At 37.2% G+C, this 23,305-nt stretch overlaps 1 protein-coding gene across 4 annotated transcripts in view; it reads left to right on the forward strand.

The window, feature by feature from the left end:
• The window catches only part of slc25a26 (solute carrier family 25 member 26), a 193,853-nt gene that overhangs the window by 51,652 nt on the left and 118,896 nt on the right, over positions 1 to 23,305 (forward strand). For all 4 annotated transcript variants that reach the window (XM_060835677.1, XM_060835679.1, XM_060835678.1 and 1 more), the window contains one exon: positions 3,945 to 3,992. In XM_060835677.1, the coding sequence (XP_060691660.1) occupies positions 3,945 to 3,992 (48 nt within the window). The remainder of the gene's footprint in view (positions 1 to 3,944; positions 3,993 to 23,305) is intronic.

Genomic DNA, 23,305 nt, shown 5'->3' on the forward strand with positions numbered 1-23,305 from the left:
TGAGGAATTGGAAGTGCTGTTTCTATAGCGTGAACTTTTAAAATGTGTGTTGGCTGTAACATGATTACATTACTAACACTTTAAGTGCTGTTTCTAAAGCACAGTTTTTCTATAAAGCGTGGCTGCACAAGAGCACAACCATCACATTACTTCCTCCTGAAGCAACAAGATTTCTATCGTTGGAATAAGGATCACTAAAAGCAGTTGGGTGCAGTTGTGACAGTGCAGTGGAGAAAAATTCAATTTTGTTTTTTTTTTCATTGTTACAAGCCTTGCCTTATTTGTTAATCTACATTCTGAATTATACTTGCATTTTTATTAATTTTTTTTGCTGTGTAGAAATAAACTTGGCAGTGTATTTATTTGTCAATGGAATTGAAGAAAATAATTTAATGGAATTGAAAGGAACGGTGTCAGAGCGTGTTTTCACATTTCATTTACCTTGCAATACAAATTGCCAGGGCTGAGCCCTGTTTATTTGCAAAAAGGCTCATTTCAGTTATGAATTTTGAGAGTCGGGCAGTCAGCTGTTGACACTGGAAATTGTGTGAAATATTGATGAGATATTGAAATTCTGGGAAAGATGGAGAATATAGGAAAAATGAAAAACCATCAAAGGAAGAGAAAGAATGGTATTATTCTGGAAGGGAACAAGTGAATCTTTTTCAATGGAGAACAGTTTGCCATTTCTGAGTGCATTAAGAATCAAAACTCTTAAGCAAACGACACAGACTTCTAAACATAACCTAGTTAGGAAATCCATATAAATTATTTGTACAAGCTGTTGCTCTTTTGCTTCAGTTAACTTGCATAAAACAAAAATCAAGCATAATGCACTGCAAGCTGCTTAATGTGGCAAATGGTACATTTATCTATGCATGTATCAGAGTCTTTACGTTTGTTCTTGTGCAATCAAATGATAATAATTAAAATTGAAGGAACAGGTCTTCTTTTTTTGGCATTTGCTTTGATCTATATCCGTCTGAGTCTTTTGCCTCATAGATCATATTGACAAATTTGCTAATTAGATTGAGTTTTGTGCGTAGATGACTCCAATTTTCAAATTGACTTGACATGATGATCATTACTGTCTGTACCGCATAGCACCATCTGGATGTGTAAATGAAGATTAGAGTCTAGACAGAATTGCATCTTCCATGTTGAATTTTTGCTGTGCTGGACATTGTCTGACAGCATGCAAATGGTATTAAGTTTTTACTGCTGGATCTGATTTTGAAAGTCCAGTTTGCAGTACATCCAGATAGATGCTTGTATTTTATTTTGTTTAATAAACCTGTTCCTTGTGAGTACAATTTAACAAGTCATATGTTATAAATAACGTATCTCTAATGGTAATGCTCATTCTTAAATCACAGAATGATGTGGACAGTTTAATTATCATATTTAAGTATAGGATTGAAATTTATTCTAAGATTCAATTTCAAGTGCATTATTGGGATTATTTTTGAAAACCTCAAATGCTGAAGGGACCTAATTAAAAAGACGCAAAAGCAAAATATTGAGTGAGCTGGAAACCTGAAATAAAAGTTGAACTGTGGAGGTCAACTGTGGAGAGAGAAACTGGTGTGACCTTTCAGGTCAATGACTGTTCATTACTGTTGTATTTAAATTCTCTTTTCCTCCCTCCACAGATGCGGAGTATTTTCAGTATTTTCGGTTTTAATTTAGGAATTTTTATTTCTGTACTTCTGTGCCAGTTCCCACTTGAAAATTGAACCTTCATCAATTTTGAGCAAGGTTTGAATAACAACTGGTTAGCCAGTAACCATGGAAACATTGGTGTCACAACATTGCTCTTGAATGTGCATATATCAATCTAAATCTCCTCAGGATTGTGCTTTCATTGATCGCTTCAGAAAATTAAATGTTGAGTATGTCTATTGACCATTTCTTAACATTACAAATGATGTGATCAACTCAACTATCATCAAACACTCAGATCCTGCTTATCCAATTCATAATTAATATTTTTAATTGAAGAGGTAAGACTATGGTACATTTTGAAGCCAAGAAATGTGAATAAAACTATCACCAACTACTAAACCATCTTCTAAGGTACTTGTTCCTATGAGAAGAATTGAACAATTTTCCAGGTTGATAGCCAACATAAGGTTTTGTCCAGTTGAATTCATTTCTTAACCAAAGACTTGTAAAATGCATCCGGTCTCCTTTGCTGTTATCTTCCTCCTGTTTGATTGGCTGACTTTTGTCACCCAAGGGGCATATTAATGGATCAAATACGGCTGTTTTTCGAGTTGAACTTTTCCCATTAATGTTCCCAATGACATCCATACTATTGAGGACTTGAACTTTATTGAATTAGTTTTTGGAGAACTTTGGAAATCCTTGCTCTGCTTTGTCTTTCATCCTATAGCTGTTTTTCAGGAAACAGTCTAATTTCTTGTGTCTCCTTGATCTTACTCGTTTAATTGTAAACAATAATTACATTGTTTATTTAAAAAACTAGTATGAAAAACTACAATGTAAACCAAAAATCCACTTTCTTCTGCAGTTTTCTCCCTTCTTCCCTGATGTTTGTAATTTGTGCTTCCACCTGGCCTTCACAACCAGTCCAAATGATTGAGTTAAAAATCACACAACACCAGGTTATATCCAACAGGTTTAATTGGAAGCACACTAGCTTTCGGAGCGATGCTCCTTCATCAGGTGATTGTCAGGACAATCACCTGATGAAGGAGCGTCGCTCCGAAAGCTAGTGTGCTTCCAATTAAACCTGTTGGACTATAACCTGGTGTTGTGTGATTTTTAACTTTGTGCACCCCAGTCCAACACCGGCATCTCCAAATCAGTCCAGATGATGTGTGTTAATAAAAACATATAAATCTGGGACAATGTTTTGGCTAAATTGAACTCAACCTTACCTAATGTCCACATTTATTTCCAAGCGTTTCCAACATTTGAGTTATCTTATATTTTAAGCCAGTACTTTTACCTGCACATTGAGATTCCAGTCTGGGTCATCTTGGGCTGCAGGTGTCAGCACATATGCTATCATTGATGCTGCTTGCTCCTTAGTGCTAAGCAAAGTCCTTCTACTTTTTATATTGTGCAGCAATACTTCACTTACTGCTGTGTGTAACAGATTATCAAATTCAACTCTCTTGTTTCTGAGGCCTCTCTGTTCACGTGCTCATTCTAGACCAGTATTTCCTCTCTTGTTGATGTAAAGTCAGTGATCAGTTTCACCATCATTATTTATATAAAGTATATTATACTACCACTGAAGGAGATTTTTTGCACTTTTTTTGTCTCCTTCCTATCTGACGGTTTGAAGTAAATTGTAACACTTACACAGCTACGTTGTTATATCAGTGTGTTGTGGAAATTAAGCTTGCTGTGTATGCTCTTTAACGATCAATGCTTGCTTTCACTGAGCAGTAGGAAATTGAACGGACAGTTCTATACATTTTGCCTAAACCTCACATTGGTATCTGGTGTAGGGAAGGAAATTAATGGAGTGTGTTTGCATTAAAGCTAGAAATATTGCAGAATTTGCAAATTCTAGGGTTTTTCACCATCTTGTTTCAGTGTCCATTACATTTGTTTTGATTTGCGACAGTATCCTTTTTTTTCCTCTCCAATTCTGTGTTATTATCTGTATCTGTATCCAGATCCAGGGTTTTAATGGATCATTAAACGTTGGTTGCATTTTTCTTCCCCCATGGTCTGGAATAATCAACATGTTGGGGTTTGATTGTCTGTTACCTTGCTGGAACCCAACTATAATCCATTAACATTCCCTGGTACAGGAAAATTATTGCCAGTCCCTAACTTTATAGTCTGAAAACTTTATTCACAATTTTCATTATTGTTGATAATCTATAGAACAGTTTGTTCAACTCAAGTTTTCAAAGTATTGACTAATTTTACCTAATTATTTTTGTCTTGCTTCACATCCCCAGGGTATCCTAGGATTCTACAGGGGCTATGGAAGCACAGTAAAACGAGAGGTCAGAATTACCATATCTTTCCATCTTTTTACAGATTTTGATTTGAAGTTAATCAACTGATTTGTGCCATTTAAAGCATTGTCAGTAATAAAGTCACTGTTTTCTACATTTAACTATAAAAAGTTCCTACTTATTCTTGACTTTTTTCTCCCATCACCACCATTTGCATCTTCAATTTGGATAAACCTATCATTTCAGCCTGTGTGTGAATATACAATGGTAAAAATGAGCCCATTATTCTCTCTCTGCAGCATATGTGGCTGAATGTTTGCATGCATTGTTGAAATATGTGTACTTGCATTTTCAAGGTAGTCAGTAGCTATTGGTTATTAAAATAAAAAGCACTGGCTAACTGAGTCAGGTCAATGAGGATTGTATTTTCTGGCTTGGTAGAATTTAAAAGTGATTGAATTATTTTAAATCCGGTGGGATATTTAATTTGTACAGAATTATTTTATTTCTAATTTTAAACAAAATGGACCACAAAGGAATGAAATGATGAGATTTTGATTCATTTCAAGCAGAATTTGAAAGCAGTTCAACAAGATAAGCCAGATATAATGTACAGGATAAAATTTGCTTTGCAGTGATTGAACTGATTGTTGTCTCATGATGATAGCCGCAGTGGAACACTTCATGGTGTATTAGAAATGAAGAATTTCTATCAGTGCATTTGATTCTTCCAAGATCAAGAAAGAGTCATTATTTTTCATTTGAAGTAGCCTGGTCATACCTTTTGCATTACTCAGTGATCGACCAGCTCAGGAATAAAGAAAGTAGGTTTTGGAAATACTTGGCAAGACTGTTAGCATCTGTGGAGAGAAACATAACTGTTGCATCAAATAGAAAAGACAGGTATAGAGGACGTAAAGAAAGCCTAAGTAGGCTATTCAGTCCATCAAGTACATTCTACCATTTAACATGATAGTGGGCTGATCCACTATATCAACACTGTATTCTCACTGTCTCCCCATACCCCTTCGATGTCTTTAGCTTCTAAATAACTATTTTTTTCTTAAATATACTCAGGCCCTTCACCTATGCAGCCCTTTCTGGGGGCGGAATTCCACAGATTTACCACATCTCAGTTCAAACTGGCCTATTTCCATATCCTGAGACTATGACCCATTGTTCCCACTCAGGGTCAGGGGAAATGTCATCTCTGCATCCAGTCTGTCCAGCCCTGTCAGAACTTAATACTTTTCAGTGAGACCTCCTCTTGTTCTTCTAAACTTCAGTAAATGCAGGCCAAGTCTCTTCTGATGAGACAAATAGAATCATAGAGGTTACCATAGGATTGAGAAACACTGCATTGTGCTTTCTTTGGTTGATGATCAGTGTTGGGCACTTTAGTTTCTCATCCTTGTGGAAATGATTTTGCATTGTATGTTTCACATAATGAAATTCCTAAATTTGGGTCACAGGTATTGAAATACTGTTGAATCTTTATAATGTAAATAGACATGACTTCCAGCTTGTGCATAGCTGGATCCCACAAATTCAGTATAATTAATGGTCTGAAAAGTTCCACTGTAAAATGGCTCAATAAGAATTTGTAACACATCAAGGAGCAAGTGCTTTACATTCCATGTGCTCATGTCCAGGATTACATTTCCTCTTTAATTATAATAGCTCTCTGATGTACCATAGTTGTTGCTAAATTTTAATTAGTTTGAAGTAATTTAATATTAGAATAATTTGTAATTGGTAGTCAATAATTTTGGTTTATGAATGTGGGATTTAATGCTGCTATTACAATATTCTGAATTTAAAACAAAATCTGTTGAACTATGTTTTAGATATGACAGTTTAACGTTCTACTGCATGTTTCAATATCTACTTATCTTCACTTTTATTCACTCCAAGAGCTTCATTAATTGACCATATAAAGTTTGTGGAAAATTACACAAACAAGTACCATCTGGCTTGAAATCACTATCTGGGGCCTCTATTAGTCCTTTGAGTAAAAGGAAATGACTTTTATGCCAGGGTGAATGGTAACACTAATATGATGCAAGCAATTTGCATAAAGTTGCAGATGTGTGATTTATTCATCAGAATTTAAGGCAGTACAATTACTCATGCCGTTTGTACTCTGTTTACTTAATTTCAAAATAAATTGAAATACTTTAAGCATTTCTGAAGTTAATTGTAGACAGGTGTTTTGTGGTTAAGAATTGATGAATGTTATAGTAGTCACTATACTCGATATAGCAGGTGTGAGTAAGTTAACAAAGTATTTTCCACATTTTCTCTAATAGAATATAACTTTACATGTGTCCTAACTGATGATTAGTCCCAGAATAGTTCTGTTCCATTGGTTCCTTAATATTATATTTTAACTAGTGCTAATGTGTGACATGTCTCCTTTGTGTGCATAAGTTAGAGATTGCCAAAGTACAGTCTTGTGTATTATTCAAGAAAAATTGACAGATTGCTTTTGCAAGTGTTACCGGATTTGTATTAGCACAATATGGAGTTTAGGTGTTGAGGTCCAGAACTGCATTTGAAACCACAGCAAACTATCCAGCCTCTAACATTGCAAAAGCAAAATAGTGAAAAATTAAAGCAATGGAAGACTGACTTATTGATTTGTTCATGGATCATATTTAAATCTGAGAAAAATCTTCAACCATCTGAATTTGTCTGATATAGAATCAGTGAATGATGACTGTGCTTTGCAAGTAAAACTGTTATTGCGTGGTAGTTTCCCTGCTCCTTTCATTTTAAAATTATCTCACTCCATGATCTTATCCTGTAAATGAAATACAGCTGCTCAAATTTAGACAGAGCCTTTATATGTTGGTATTCTATATTTATATCTATATGTGTGTGTGTTTGGCATTGCAGAAAGATTTACTTCACCTTTGTGGATTCTGTACATCTATTTAATTTATCTAGTTTGTAGCAAGTAAAAGTCTTGTCCGCAGGACCTCTTTAACTTCTTAATCCTCTTCATATTGTTTGTCACTTGGTAGAACATTTGCCCCCCACTGAGGCAAAGTTAGAATCCTTGTCAAAGCCCAATAAGATTCATTTTCACAACAAAAACAGAAATTGGTGGAAAAGCTCAGCAAGTCGAGTAGCATTTATGGAGAGAAATCAGAGTTAATGATTCGGGCCCAGTGACTCTTCCCCAGTTCTGAGGAAATGTCATTGGACCTGAAACATTCACTCTGATTTTTCTGTCCAGATGCTGGCAGACCTGCTGAGTTTTTCCAGCAATTTTTGCGTTTATTTCTGATTTCCGGCATCTGCAGTTTTTTCAGTTTTTATTTAAGTTTCATGCGAACCTGAATTTGACAGTGAACTGGCTTTTGATGGGTGGGTTAACCACCTATCCATAAATATGTTATTTAAATCAGAAATGGCAGTGTACAGTGGCTATCTGTAAGCAACCCAGACCATTTTAACTGTGTACCTGTGCTGGTTCTGTTGGAAATATCCTCCTATCACATACAAGCTGGCAGTCACAATAAAGAATTCTCGTACTCTGTTTGCATTGCTTTAGAATTGGGCATTACTTTTTGGAAACCTGTTATTTGTTGGTGAGAGAAATACAGTACCACAAACAGAAGTAGTAGGATTTTCACATGAGTACACTTTTCCATATCACCTAGTGCTTCTTTGTTCTATGCTGTGTTCTAGCTGGCTTAACTCCAGTTTGATTTATTTTTTGTAAATCCTGTCATGTTCTCACCCATCTATGACTTTGAAACCTCCTTCACTCTCCGAGTTCTCAGTTCCTCAGATCTCCTGCCTTTTGCACCATTATTGATGGCTGTGCCTTTAGGTGCCTATTCCCAATGATCTGGACATTCCAACTTAAGCCACTGTTGCCTAACCATACTTCCGCCTCCCTTTTTGGATCCTTCTTAAAACCAATCTCCCAATACCTTCTCTGTTTCATGTATTACAATTCTGCAAAGCATTTGCGATGTTCCTTTATAATTAAAATCTCTCTATAAATAGAAGGTATTTCCTGGCTGTTTTTTTCCCCTGAGGATTTTTCCTTGTCCTCAGAAAAGGTGTGGACATGGTCCACGTTTACCAATGTTAAAATTGTCTTTGTGGTTATAACAAAATACTAATTGATTTGGAAAGCCTTTCTATGCTATTTGTGTAAAAAGTTGCTTTCCTTTTTGTCTTGGCTGAGCTTGCATGTTGGTTATGTGACTGAACTATGATTCAGAAGTGCAGTCAGTTTCATAACTTTTAAAATATAAATAGCTATATAAATAGCTCTCAGAGGTTTGTGGCAGTACTTTGCTGGAAACAAGTCGAATTTGACTTTTGCGATAGATTTCACTGTCAGGTCCACTTTTTTGGGGAAACTCAAATTAGCCAGCAGTTTCTGAGATTATGTTGAATAAGAAATAACTTGAAGACAACCACAATGAATGAACTCTGAAACATTATTGGGATTCCTCCTGCCTCTAATATAAATGAGCAAATTTTCTGGTGACATTGCAAAATTAAAAGGTTTTAAAATCTGGTAATGGTTATCTCTGCTGAAATGCAAAGCACAGCTTGTGAAAGGTAAAAGGCTCTTAGATCTTGATAGCTTCTAACAGAATTACATGCAAAAACAATACAAGGGGAAATGTGATGAACTATGAAGAAAAATACTCTCCATGAATAAGTACTGCATACTTGTTCACCCAGAACTATGTTGTTCGAGTTTAGATATACTGGTGAAAGTCATTTTTATTTGTCACGCCTCATGCGGTAGCATACATAAATTTAGCAAGTATCCTCTGATTCCTAAAGTTTTTGGATTTAGTTAGAAGATATAATGTGTTATGGCACAAAATTACTTTCAAGGTAAATATGAGTTTTGTTTTTAACCATCTAATTTCTAGCAGAAGGTAACATTTTTTTTAATTTTCCCCAGCTTAAAGAAAAGTAAAATCTGTCTAGTAATTATTTTCTGCCTCAGTAAACAAGTGTTATTTTGCCTACCTCCATCTGGAAGTACAAAAAGGGTAACAAGCTTTTTTTTGATTTCTCTAAGGGGCTCTGAATAAATGAATAAATTTAAAACTCTGTGAATGCAAATTTTGCATACTAACAATTAGATAAAAAACACAGCTACAAATAGATGCTATTCTCTTTAGAATTTGTTTTGACATATGTCACGTAGGTAATTAATTTTCAGTCTGCTATCTTCGTGTGAGATGTGACCCTGTCCAGATAACTTTGTTTACGGAAGATGGCAGAACTCCAGTGGCAATTTAATTGGGGTCTTTTCCTTCATGTATATTCATTAACCAACCTTCAAAACTGTTTCCTGAAGAAATATTGTTTTTTTTGTGTGTTTGCTGAATTGCATAGTGGGACAAATTACTGACTAATGAAATGCCATTTCCTTTAAAAATTAAAGAAGTCACAAGTGACCTAGCATTTAGCAAAAATCTTGCAAAGATTTTTGTGTGGGAGTTATAAGCATTCTTTCCTAATCAGTGACACTGAACACTGACAATTTGTATTTGATTTACTGGCCTTACCAAATACCTAAATCTTCCAGTAGTCCTAAGGATAGCTAACAGATTTTTATATAGAAGTATTTGCTACATATGATGCAAGATGAAAGATTGCAAAATAAAGTAAAAATAGCACAAGCTCCTGAGAATAATATTGTGTTGATCACTCAGTGAGAAAGTAGCACGGCCACAAGGTGAGACATTTCCTTCACAGGTTATTTGCTTTTAAACAAAGGTTGAATTAATTCCACCATTATTTGCTTCAGCAAATGAATAGAATATTCATGCATTGTCCATCAGGCAACTTTGGATTCCATCTTGATGAAAAATTTGAGCTAAGAATCCTTTGCTATTCTTCACAAATGCCTGATTTATAGTTTCTGACTTGCATCATGGAGGTTCTGATCATTATGGTTGTGCTGCATTGAGATCTCCGAACAATTGCTCCCTCTTCAGCAGTCTCCTTGCTGTGGCCCTGACTCAGACACTAGTGATGTGCCCTCATTGTATTTCCTGGAATATTAACCTAAAACAAGAAAAAGCATTGTCCACTGAAGAGAAAACAACTGACGGTGTCACAATCTGGGGATATTGCACCAATATATAACAAAAACACTGAAAACTGTGGCCAGGGAGCAATTGGAAGATTAAGGGTGAGCAAAAGCACAGACGTGATATGGAGACCCTGGTTTGGTGGAGCTCTAGAAAAGAGCCAGGTTTCCTTAAACTTATAGGATGAGGGCGATTTAATGAAAGGAAAAGTTAGGGAACTTGGAAAATTATTGCAGTCTTAAAAGTGTTTTTAGAGGATGTAATTGTGGGCATTTTTGTGTGAATACATATTTTTACTTTATAAAGGAAAGGAAATAGTCTTTGGAAATGAACATTAAAACTGTTGTTTTTAAGAAATGGGAGCTGCAGTAGGCCTGCTATGCAGTTCAACAAGTTCATGGCTGATCTACTCCTGGCCTCACTTCTCTTTCATCCTAGCTCTTCGTACTCCTCAACTCTTTGACATTCAAAAATATACCGACCTCCCCTTTAAATACTTGCAGCGATCTCGGCTCTAAAACTATCCTGAGGTAGAGAATTCCAGACATTTATTACCCTCTGGGGCAAGAGATTCTTTGCATCTCAGTCCCCTTATTCTCTAACTGTGTCCCAGAGGTCGAAATCCCTCCACTATTGGAAACATCATCTTAACATCTGCCCTGTCAAGCCCTCTCAAACTTTTACATATTTCAAAGGATCACCACTCATTCTTCTAAATCCTAATGAATAAGCACCTAACCTATTTAGCCATTCTTGATAGGTTAACCCCTTTGCTTCAGGAATCATCTGTCCAGTGAATTAAACTGCTATACAGTACTCCAGTTGGGGTCTCACTAATACCCTGTACAGTTGTAATAGGGTTTCCCTATTGTTGAACTCATGTTACGGCTGTACAGGACATGATTAGGCCACTTTTGGAATATTATCTGCAGTTCTGGTCTCCCTCCTACAGGAAGGATGTTGTCAAATTTGAAAGGGTTCAGAAGAGATTTACAAGGATGTTGCCAGGGTTGGAGGGTTTGAGCTGTAGGGAGAGGCTGAATAGGCTGGGGCTATTACTCTGGAGCATTGGAGGCTAAGGGGTGACCTTATAGATGGTTATAAAATCATGAGGGGCATGGATAGAGTAGATAGACAAGGTGTTTTCCCTGGTTTGGGGATGGGGGGGGGAGTCCAGAATTAGAGGGCGTAGGTTTAGGGAAAAGATTTAAAAAGTACATAAGGGGTAACTTTTGCATGTGTGGAATGAACTGCCAGATGAAGTGGTGGAGGTTGGTGCAATTAGAACATTTAAAAGGTATCTGGATGGGTGTGTACTGGCAAATAGGATTAGATTAATTTAGAATATTGGGTTGGCATGGGCAAGTTAGACTGAAGGATCTATTTCTGTGCTGTACATCTCTATGACTCAATTTCCTTAATTGTCAAGTACAAAATTCCATTTATCTTAATTACTTGCTGCACCTGCATGCTAACTTTTGTGTTTCATACACAAGAACACTCAGATTCCTCTGCAGTAAACCATTGGGATCTCTCTACATTTAAATAATAATCTGCTTTTTAATTATTCCAACTTAAGTGCATGACCTCCTACTTTACAACGTTACACTGAATCTGCCAGGATTTTGCTCCCTCACTCGAAGTATCTATACTCCCTTGCAGGTTTCTTCTGTTACAGAAGCAATCAATTACCATATTAGCACCCTGCCAATATGTCTGTACACAAGGTCCAGAATTTATATCAATTTTGTTTTACAATTTTCACTTTTTTTTTCTTTCATTAAAAGCAATATTTTTTGCCTGGAATTGCATGGAAGGATTGAGAGCTTATCTCAAAATGGAGTTTCTAAAACATCATTCATTTTGGTGACAGAAATGTCCAAGATTATCTTATGTGAAGCTGGTTTCTGCATACCATCAGAATAGAAGCAATTTAGACAGGCAAGTGCAGGTTTATTGAGAACTACGGTACAAAATGAAGATTATCTTTGGCAAGTAATTTATGCACTTAACTGATGTATTCTTTATCTGTTTCAAATAACTGTCGCACTTCAATCAGTAAACCCAGAATTCTATAATATAAATGTTCTATCTGATTAGCAATTATTCATATTATTTAACAGATAATTATCGTGGAAAAAGATGGGAATAGAATTTATTCATGAAAATTACATTTTGTGTCATTTATTTAGCCAGCATGTTCTGATCTGATAATATAGGCAATTCTTAACGTCAAGCTTTCAATTTTAGAGCTTCTATAAGTTTTATTAGTAAATTATCAACTTTTTCAGTGATTGTTAATATGTGCAAGTTAAGCTTTCCTTTTTCTGAAGTTGGAAAAGCACTGCACTTTACAAGTACAGCGCAACTTAGGTTGATTGGAATTGCATTTCACAACCTTGATAGATCAGGCCTTTTTTACGACAGTCATGCCTGTCAACATGATTTTCTTCACAATATAATTTCATCTTTGCTCATTTAAGAAAAGAACTAAATGCTGCAGGTGCTGGTAATCTAAAATAAGAACAGAAAGTGCTGTAAATACTCAGCAGGTGAAGCTATATTTGAGAAGAGAGAAAAACAGCTAACACTTCACGTCAATGACCTTTCATCAGCAAAGCCTAGTTGGCAGTTTGATGAATGGTTATTGACATGAAACATTTTCTCTCCATTGATGCTGCCTGGTCTGCTGACTATTTCTTGTATTTTCTGTTTACATCTTGCATTTGTGATTCCTTAACTTCAATTAGCTTCCAGCACCAAAATACAAATCAGAAATAATATTTGCAAAGCATACTTTGGTCAATAGCAGAGGTAGCCAACAAGTAGTCCTTTTTTGAATCTTACCAGTTGGAGTTAAGCACCGACCTGAACTTCAAGTGGTGTAAATATAAATGCAGATTTGGTTCCACTTTTATCTTTCCAATGGTAGTCAGGTTATGGTCAACAGTGGCTTCTCCTTCCATCCCTACACTATTCCTTATGGAATTTCTTGAGGTGAACACTGTCCCTTCTTCTACATGCAGTTTTGAGAGGCACCCATCCACCGATAGCTAAATTCTATCACCGCTCAGATTGATCTATCCTTGCTAATGCCCCGCGGTCTCAAGTATCTTGTCTAAAATCTAATTATAAGTAAGCCACGGTCTCTTCCAATTGGAAAAACTCAAGTTACAAACCCCCTACTATCAGCACCGATTCCATCTGACGTGTAATTAACAGTTTAGTGAAAGGTTATTGACCTGAAATGTTTTCTCTCCATTGATGCTGCCCAACCACAACTGATGTGTGCTACTGCAGCTAACTAGCAGAGAAAGTAATATTAAATTGTAGTAATTGTGTTTGTGTCCTGATACTCCATAGTGTACTTCATGGCACGAGTTTATGTTTTTGTCCCACCAAATCGTTCATTGGAGCAAAAAATATTACTTTTTTTAAAAGAAAGTGATAATTGCAGAACAAATACCAGTTATGCTTAAATAAATTACATCATGAAGTACTAACAGAGGTTTGGTCAAAGTTTACTATTTTAGAAAATACTGAATACAAATAGGGCAAGTTTTATTTCCCTTCTGAAATCATCGATTCCAGAAATAGGCTTTTAAAAGAAGTTACTTTCCAGCAGCTAGAACTGTGAAATATTGAATAATTGACTTAAATTGTTCAACCAATAAAAGCATGGTGAATGCAGACCTCTTGGTTTCTGGTGGAAGAAGCAAGACGGTTTTCAGCCAAGTTAATGAATTCTTATGAACTTTGGTATATCGTAATTGTTATTTCCAATTTCATCCATGTTTGTGTTGTTTCTTTCACTGATTTATTTTCTTCCTGAATTTATGCTGCACTCAGTGATCCTGCGTTAAAGTGAAAATAATTGTCAAGATCCCACGACATGAATGTAATTAAAAGAAACTAGAACAGAAACATCCAGAGTTCTTTAAAATTATTTATTTTACATTACTAAAAGAGCAAAAATAAAATTGGAGTTGTACTGTTTATGATATGAAATTGCTCACAAAACACAGCAAGTGAGGCCAGCATCTGTGGGGAGAAAAAGAGAGCTAGCTTTTGAACCAAATATGGCTGTATTCAGAAGTGTGTCATATTTGGGTTTTACCAGCATTATTTGTTTTTATTTCAGGTTTCTATAACCTGCACTACTTTGCTTTTATTTTGCAGTTTTATTGTTTCAGGCCAGCTATAATTATTTGATTATATCTGTGCATCTATTCCATTTAAAATGGCATGTCTGTCAAATCAGTATTTATTTATGCTTAATCAAGAATATGCTGTAGTTCGTTATTGACTTCATGTTGATTCTTTGGTCATTTGAATAAAACAAAGGAATTTTAGTACATCTTCCTGTAAACACAGTGATAATTTAAGTAAGACTCTCAGCCAAAACAAATATAATTTCATTTTTTTGTGTTTGAGTATGCTGAAAAATGTTGCATTTTGTCAAATCTTTCATCTTTTAATTCCTCAGAACAATTCATGTGAAGTCCCAAAGGCAAGGGCAAAGAACACTTACACTGTGTGAGAGGAAAGAACTAATTGGTTCACAAATAGCCTCTGATTGGTAGAGGTTTTGCCACAGTCACTGCATCAGTTAATGGTGATTTACAGTCAACTGCTAAACATTGTTTACATTTAAAACCAGATAGGTTGACTCTGGTCAAGGCATTGCCCTGAGAAACAAACCAAGGATTAGCTGTCACCTATTTTGTTAAGTTTAAAGAAGCACAGTGTATGTATATGTGTAGCTCTCCACAGATTAGTGCCATAAGTGTTGTATGGTCCACTTCTGGTGGGGCATATTCAGCAGAATTCATACCAAACTGGATGTTTTTTTCTTTGGTAGGATTTTACAAGGCATGGGGAAAGGTGTGTGTGTGTGTGTGTGTGTGTGTGTGTGTGTGTGTGTGTGTGTGTGTGTGTCTTTCTTGCTGATGTCTCCACTCCCACCATTTATTCAACCGCATCCCTTACTCACTCACTAATACATCCACTCACCTGCCAAGTCAATGACTCACTCATCCACCTGTGCAATGCCAATCAGTCATTCAACTATCCAGCATGCCCAGTCAGTCAGTCATTCATTCACTCACTTAGTTAATCATCCCCAATGAGTGACTCACTCGCTCCTACTCACTTATTTACTTGCCCCAGTCTCTCTCATTTAACCCCAGTTACTCATTCACTCAGTCTGCTGCTCAACTCAGTTATTCACTCAATCATTCATCTGCCCCAGTCCCTCACCTCATCATCCATACCTCAATCACTCACCATTCACTTATCTCCCTTCACCTATTCACCCTCTCGCTTACTCACCCCCCGCCCCGCATGCACTCACCCTGCCTCACTCAGCTTCCACTTTCTTTCACCTATTTATTTATGCACTTGCCTATCACTCACCCACCAACCCACTTCCCGTTCAGCCATTCCTCTATTTCACCTCCTCACCCACTCCCTGTCAGCAGCAAACAAAGCAGAGAACCAGCCTCCAGCTGGAATTCAAGGTCTATTCCTGCCAAATGCATAACTGAGTGGTTTAACTATCAAAATGTTGAATATATAAGTTGAATAAATTCTATTTCCAAAATGAGCAAAGACTTAGCTGAATTGTCAAAAATAGTGAAAACCCTTTGGAGCAGAGGTTGAGAGGGGAATGTGTTTCAGAGTGCAGTTCCCAAAAGATTGTGTTGCAACCACTACTCTTTTTAATTTTTGATTTGCAACCTGGATTCATAAATTATTGGCAAAGTGGTCATGTGTATGCATGAGATACCAAATTAATTGAAGAAAGCAGCTCTGAAATTACAAAGTCAGCTGGACAAATTATATAAATAAGAATAATGCCCAGGTGAAATTTAAAGTAAAGAACTTGAAATATTGCACTTAGCTGCTTCAACATCATTTAATGCTGAATGACAAAGTTGACAAATGCACAAGTTTTAATGAATCTCGCACTCAATAGGGTTGAACCAGTGCAAAGCAGCAAAGTTCATAGAATATTGAAACGGTTGTTTAAAAGTGAGTATTCAGACTGTACCTAGTTCTAGTTGGTGGGGTACAAAGTAGACATTCAGGTGTTAGAGGCAGTGTTCAGAAGAGCAACAAAGCTGACCCCTGCTGAATTTTCTGAATTGAGATTGTATTCTCGTTTCTGTCATAATGTCATCTTCACAATCACAAACTAAAAAATATTTGATAAACAAGTACTATTGGACTTGAATTTTAAAACAAAAATCGTACATTTAAGTAGTAACCTGCTGAAATGACATTAATACAACCGAAAGTGAGTTTATCTCAAAGAATAAGCATTTTAAATGAGTTCCACCAGTCATTTCTTAAAAGAAATGCGAGGTGCTGCATTTTGGGAAAGCAAATCTTAGCAGGACTTAAACACTTAATTGTAAGGTCCTAGGGAGTGTTGCTGAAAAAAGAGACCTTGGAGTGCAGGTTCATAGCTCCTTGAAAGTGGAGTCGCAGGTAGATAGGATAGTGAAGAAGGCATTTGGTATGCTTTCCTTTATTGGTCAGAGTATTGAGTACAGGAGTTGGGAGGTCATGTTGCAGCTGTACAGGACATTGGTTAGGCCACAGTTGGAATATTGCATGCAATTCTGGTCTCCTTCCTATCGGAAAGATGTTGTGAAACTTAAAAGGGTTCATAACAGATTTACAAGGATGTTGCCAGGGTTGGAAGCTATAGGGAGAGGCTGAACAGGCTGGGGCTGTTTTCCCTGGAGCGTCGGAGGCTGAGGGATGACCTTATAGTAGTTTGCAAAATGATGATGGGCATGGATAGGGTAAATAGGCAAAGTGTTTTCCCTGGGGTCGGGGAGTCCAGAACTAGAGGGCATAGGTTTAGGTGAGAGGGGAAAGATATAAAAGAGACCTAAGGTGCAACTTTTTCACGCAGAGGGTGGTACGTGTATGGAATGAGCTGCCAGAGGAAGTGGTGGAGGCTGGTACAATTGCAACATTTAAGAGGCATTTGGATGTGTATATGAATAGGAAGGGTTTGGAGGGATATGGGCCGGGTGCTGGCAGGTGGGACTTGATTGGGTTGGGATATCTGGTTGACATGGACGGGTTGGACCGAAGGATCTGTTTCCATGCTGTACGTTTCTATGACTCTAAAGCTATGCTGAACCATTTACTAGTTTCATCATACATTCGCACATTTCTTAGCAAATTTAATGTTTTTTAATATTTGAAGGTTTTATTTGAAAGAGCTTGATTTGAAAAGCCTTCTCCAGTGTCTGCAAAATACACTGAATTTGCTTGTTATTTCAATCTGGGAAATATGGGCTGTTAGTATGAAGGGCCAGTTTGCAACATGAAGTTTTACAAACCAATTTTAAAGATCACAGGCACTTAATTTGCATTCAATGTAGCTTGTGTTTAAAATCCTCTGATCTTTAAAATTGGTTTGCCTAAATTCAGTGGATTGCACTGATGAAACTTGGGCAGATTATTGAAAATTATAGTCTGTGCACAGTAATATCAAATGCAGATCAATTGTTTTGTTATAAAGTTGACTTTTGTTTATGCACATGCATTTCTTATGGACTTTGCTCCTTAAGTGTATATCTGAGGGCTTGAGAAAGTAGACAATATTGATCTGTACAAATGAGAATGGTATGATTTTCATATACTTTTGAAAAAATTCAGCTGTTGCTTTAAGATAATTGATAACCTTTATGATTATAGCCGCAATTTAGCAAAACAGTACAAGAGAGACTCAATTTTCAAGGGATTTGTCTTATTGATTTTCACACTGTCAGATTTATCTCAGCAAATTCATGTTATTGCCTCCTGGTGAAGCAATACCTTAATTTTAAAATTCTGTTTTCAAATCCTTCTGTGATGTGATATTTGCTGTGTTAGCCTCCAACCATCTAACCTTCCAATATCTATGCACCTCTAATTATGATCTTTTGAGCATTCCCACTTTTAATTCCTTCACCCTGTTGGCCAGTCCTTCAACTGTCTCAAATCTGAAACTCCATCCTTCAACTTCTCCACCTCTTAACCTTGTTTTCCTCTTGGCTCTTCATCCAAGCTTTTGATCATCTCTAATATAACCCTATTTTTGCCTTTGCTTTAAAGTGCCTTGGAATATTTTATTCCAGGAGAAAGCAAGGACTGCAGATGCTGGAAAAGCACAGCTGGTCGTAAGCCCTTCATCGAGCTTGTGCCCAAAATGTCGATTCTTTGGCTCCTCGGTTGCTGCCTGACCTGCTGTACTTTTCCAGCGCCACACTACCAACATATTATTCCAATGATACTGTATCAATCCAAGTTGTTGGAGATCCTACAAGACATCTCTCCAGTGGCTGCATCACAGACTATGGAAGGCCATTATCTACTAATTGAGGAAATTTTGATGTTTTGACTAAGCTCTGGCAGTCAAGGCTGACCGTCAACAGCCAGGGTTCTGGCAGAGTGGCTGGATTGATCCCAAGAGAGAACAGCTGCTTCACATTCCATAGAGCCTCAGTCGCTCTTAGAGAATGGCATGACACTTTGGAGTAGAACTTAAACTTAAACCTGTGGTATCCAGTGCTACAGTAGCAGCAGTCTAAGCTTGTAGTTGAAATTTTTGATGGAAACAGAGGGGAGTCATCAAGCGCTGCTCTGTACTGTATGTATACGAGAGTGCATCTGACAAGTCTATTCTTTCCTCACATTCGGATTTCTTCGTGGTTGTATTTCAGTATGTGCAGATCCATCTTCCAAGCTACCCTTAACTATACACGGCATCTGTACCTGAGAGTGTTAGATTTAACGACTGTCTGTTTTTCCATTCTCTTCCTTCTCTGGAAAAATTCCATTTCTTGGGTATCTGATAAGAAAAGGTGAAGGATTGGGGTGCAGTGTGAAAGTTAGAGAAAGAAAAAATTGCATGCTTGCATTATTTCTTCTATTGGTAATTTGAAGAATATGGGTTGATGGTGAAGTGGAGAGACAGGAGAAAGATGGCATGGACCATGACCTCATGTCTCTTCTATAGAGCTTAAAATATATACACATTCCCATCGAGTTGTTGCTGCCGCTTGTTGCTATTTACCATCTTCTGGAATACTTCTCTGCTTTGAGAAGTGGCCTGGAGTGTTTGGTTCATGTGGTTGTCATTGTTGAATAGCTGCCAATGTGTGAGCTTAGAGTTGGGGGTGTGTGGCTTGCAGTAGTTTGAAGCGTGAAAGAGTTAGGTACAACTTAGGATTTGAAAGAATGAGAGTTGATAGAGAATGTTGGTAGGAGGATGATGGGGATATAGTGAATTGAGCAGTGGATGAGGCTAGTGTTGCTGTTATGATGACACGCAATTTGAAGATGAACTCACTTCAACTTGTATGAAGTTATTTAACTTTTATTCTTGTAGAATGACATTCCTGGCCCTGGCATTGACCTCGTTTTGCCTGCTCCATTACCTTCTGAAAACAACCGTCAGATATGGGATGTTTTTCCTCTACATACCTTCCACTAAGGTCTCCAGTGCTCTATCAGGGCTTGGTGCACCCTTTCAGGTGTTGAATTCTATTGACACAACTTTGAAAGCAGTTTGCTTCTTGATGTCAATTCTAGCAACCACAATCATAACAGGAGGTGAGCCACCTTCTCAGTGGCACTAGCCATGTATTCATTTGTGTAGACAAAGAGGGGTATTGGCAAAATAATCACAGAAATCAACAGAGAAAATGAACTAAATTATACTGAGTGCTGTAAACAAGCTAATGTCAAATGCTCTATATGGATCTTATCCAATTAAATCCTGTAATATACAGTACAGAAACAGTCTATTATGCCCATTGTGTTCTTTTAAAATTCAGATAGTTAATCTGCTCCCCTGCAATTACCTCATATTCCTGCAAATGTTGCATTTATAAATGCAAATTCAGTTCCCTTCTTGAAATTATTTGCTGAACCTGCTTTCCACGTACTTTTCAGCAGTACCTTTCAGGTCATTGTAATTTGAAGTCACACACTGGCTTTTTACCAATTATTTTAAATCCGTGTTTTATGGCTCCTGGCCCACCTGCCAGTGGAAACTGTACTTCCCTAACTATTCTGTTGAAATCCCTCATCATTGTTTTCTTCTCCTTTGTGGACAGCAATACTCGCATGAACTTTTCAAGGTTTAGTAAGTCTTATTCCTGTTTTCAGTGGTGTAGGAGTAATATATGCTGCAAAAATAAATATGTTTCTTTTATTTTTAACCAGCCTCCAGTTTTAATTTTTTTTTATTTATATATTTAGCTTCATTGTTCTTCTTTTGAATTTCAGTTTCCAACTTTTGACAAGCGGGTATTCCTCAGCAGGATGTTTCTGGCAACTTTCAAGTTTGAACTGATATCTAACACTACAGCAGTGTGTGACTTTGTGGTTTTCACTTAGGCCTATTTTCATTTTCTGCTTATAGATCCATCCTCATTTACTGGGATGGATTGAAGTCTGGTGACTGAAAGCCATGTAATTGCCTTAAATATCTTACGTAGATTTGACTAGTGGACAAGTGAAAAAGGTGAGATCATCTAATTACTTGAAATGACTCCCTGCCATATAAGCTGCGATCTGGAAAGCACAGCTTTATTAGCTCTTTTCCCCTCAATTATTTGCTATCCATTAGTCCTCATCACGTAGCACCAAAGTGTTTCCAAACTATAATGAATGCTTGAATAGAATTTTCTGTTCTGTTTTCTAGTCAACTTTTGTCCCTCCATTGAAATATATGATTGGTTTTCACTCTTTTTAAAAAAAAATCAGTCTTGCAGAATCCAATGTGATAGCTCTCAAACTATTTGAAGCTTTACCTTGCCGAATGAGGTAGCTTTTAATTGTAGCACTGCCTAAATTTTTTTTATTTGAACTGTCAAATAGCTACAGTAAAAATGCCCGCCACATAATTGTGATCAGCCTTGTCAGAACAAAAATGGACAATATGTTAGCTTCAACAAAATGTCCTGAATGGTGTCCATTTGTTTGTCATTTTCTGCAAATTTTATTGAGATCAGAAATTGAACTTAGAAAGAAGCAACTTTCCAATGATCGGCCACTATTCTTAGTGAGTGATTAACAATGGCATATTGATAAGTGCTTTATCAGTTGCTGAGTTGATTGAACTCTACACCTGTGGTGGTGTTGATCCCTACTTGACCCAAAGTCGCTCTCTGATAGGGACAAGATAAGTCTTTGTTTCCAGTGCTGTTTTCCTGCAACTCCACTTTAGAGTATTTATGTGACATTTGAGTGAAGACTCAAACAGTCTCCATTGACACCCCAATGAGTAAGTAGCCTTGCTGTTATTAATTATGCCTAATTAAGGAACCATGCACTGGGGACAAGAGAAGAGGGTAGAAATTGGGTGGGGATTAAACAAACCTTTTTGCCTTGCTCATGTGACTACTCCTTTCCCTATCGTGCAGTCAAGCAATTCTGTAATTAAGCTTGAATATTTGGGTTGACTTGTGATCTTGATCCTGTTGCTGGTCCAGCATTGTCTGAGTATCGATCAAACAGACCTTTATTACAGCTTTATGTTGTGCTCTTCCAAGATCACTGACAGATCAGTAAGTGCAAGTTAACCCAAATCTCTATCATACCCAAATCCCAAAAGAAAGTTGTCCAAGAAATTTAATGGGAAGTGGTGCATCATTCAGTGTTGTCTCGTATTTTGAGGCTTCAAGTTGACATTTCCTGGGCTTATGCCCTTTAGCAGACAGCAAGAAAATTCACGCAGCTGGTATTACCATAGCTCAACAACATCAGTTCGATAACCAGAGTAATTTGCATTTATGTAATGTCTTCAATGTATGAGAAAATCCCAAGGCGTTTTACATTTAGACAGATGGTAAATCCAGGTGCACACAGTCTGGCATTCCAAAAGAGAGTTTTCCATTCCCCTCAGGACATGAAATGATTAAACATCATTGAACGTTAGCTGAGCATTGAAACAAATGAAACGAACATGGTATTGCAACAGGATGGCAGTACTACTTCCTAGTTCTTGAGGCATTTCATCATTGACCAGAATACTGTTCTGCTCAAAGTATCCCGTTAAAATGGGAACCTGAGAAAATATGAAGCATTTTAGATGAACGCCCATGGCTGGGAGATTATAACCTGATGTTCAATAATGCCTGTGAAAGCACAGCTTCTAACTAATTTTGTTTATAAGTAATCTAAACAAGCTCCTTACCATCACATGATTGTAAGATTTAGGGTACATGAGTCACAGATTACGCACATTGAACAATCAAAAATTAATGTGATTTTAAAACAGTTTATCGTCTTTGTTAAGAAGCAGCAGTTTTGATTATAGATCATCTGAGCAGGCAGAAAACAAATGACTTGCAAAGACTGAGAACAGTTTAGTGATATCAGATTGGATAAATGGAAATGTTAAAGCAATGAGATACTGATCCCACTGGCTGACGGTGGCAGTCTCCCCAGAACAATTTTATTCGTCCCAAATTGGACAATAAGATCAATGAAGTTGATCTCCATGGATTAAAGTGTCAGTTTTTCCATTTCTTTTGTCTTTTTGAGAGAACTAAAGTATTTGGCTGAACTCCTCTGAGCTACACACGTGGTTAGGTAGGTGACACTATTGGTCTAGCAGATATCTTACTCTCAAGGGGGAAAGGTCAATTGGTATATTTGTTTATGTACTTCTCTATGAGGATTTTGCCAATTATTTCTTTAATTGTCCAATGGCAAGGGACAGATATTGAAGATAATTTGCCCTACTTTTTTGGAAGCCCACAAAGTCAGCTTGTGGCTCTCCACTTGGTGGGATGTCCTGTAAAACCTTCAGATAGTGGGTTTACACGTAGGTCATGGGATCACCTCCCATTTCCCATCAGGATTAAGAATATTTTGTTTCAGTGTTTGTGTAGGGATATGTCCATGACAGAGATAATAGCTTTTGTCCTCTTTTTGTTTCAAGAGGGTGGTGCTGGAAAAGCACAGCAGGTCAGGAAGTATCTGAGGAGTAGGGGAAACAACGTTTTGGGCAAGAGTCCTTCATCAGCAATGAGGCTTGTGGGCTGGGGAGCTGAGAGCTAAATGAGGGTGGGGTGGGGCTGGGGGGCAGGTAACTGAGAGTGTGATAGGTAGATGAAGGTGGGGGTAATGGTGATAGGTCAAAGAGGAGGGTGGAGTGGATAGGTGGAAAGGAAGATGGACAGGTTACCATGGCGGTGCGAATTTGGGGTGTTGGGTCTGGGATAAGGTAGGTAAAGAAGAAATGAGGAAACTGGTGAAATC

This window comes from Hemiscyllium ocellatum, chromosome 14, assembly GCF_020745735.1.
Source record: "Hemiscyllium ocellatum isolate sHemOce1 chromosome 14, sHemOce1.pat.X.cur, whole genome shotgun sequence".
NCBI lineage: Eukaryota > Metazoa > Chordata > Chondrichthyes > Orectolobiformes > Hemiscylliidae > Hemiscyllium > Hemiscyllium ocellatum.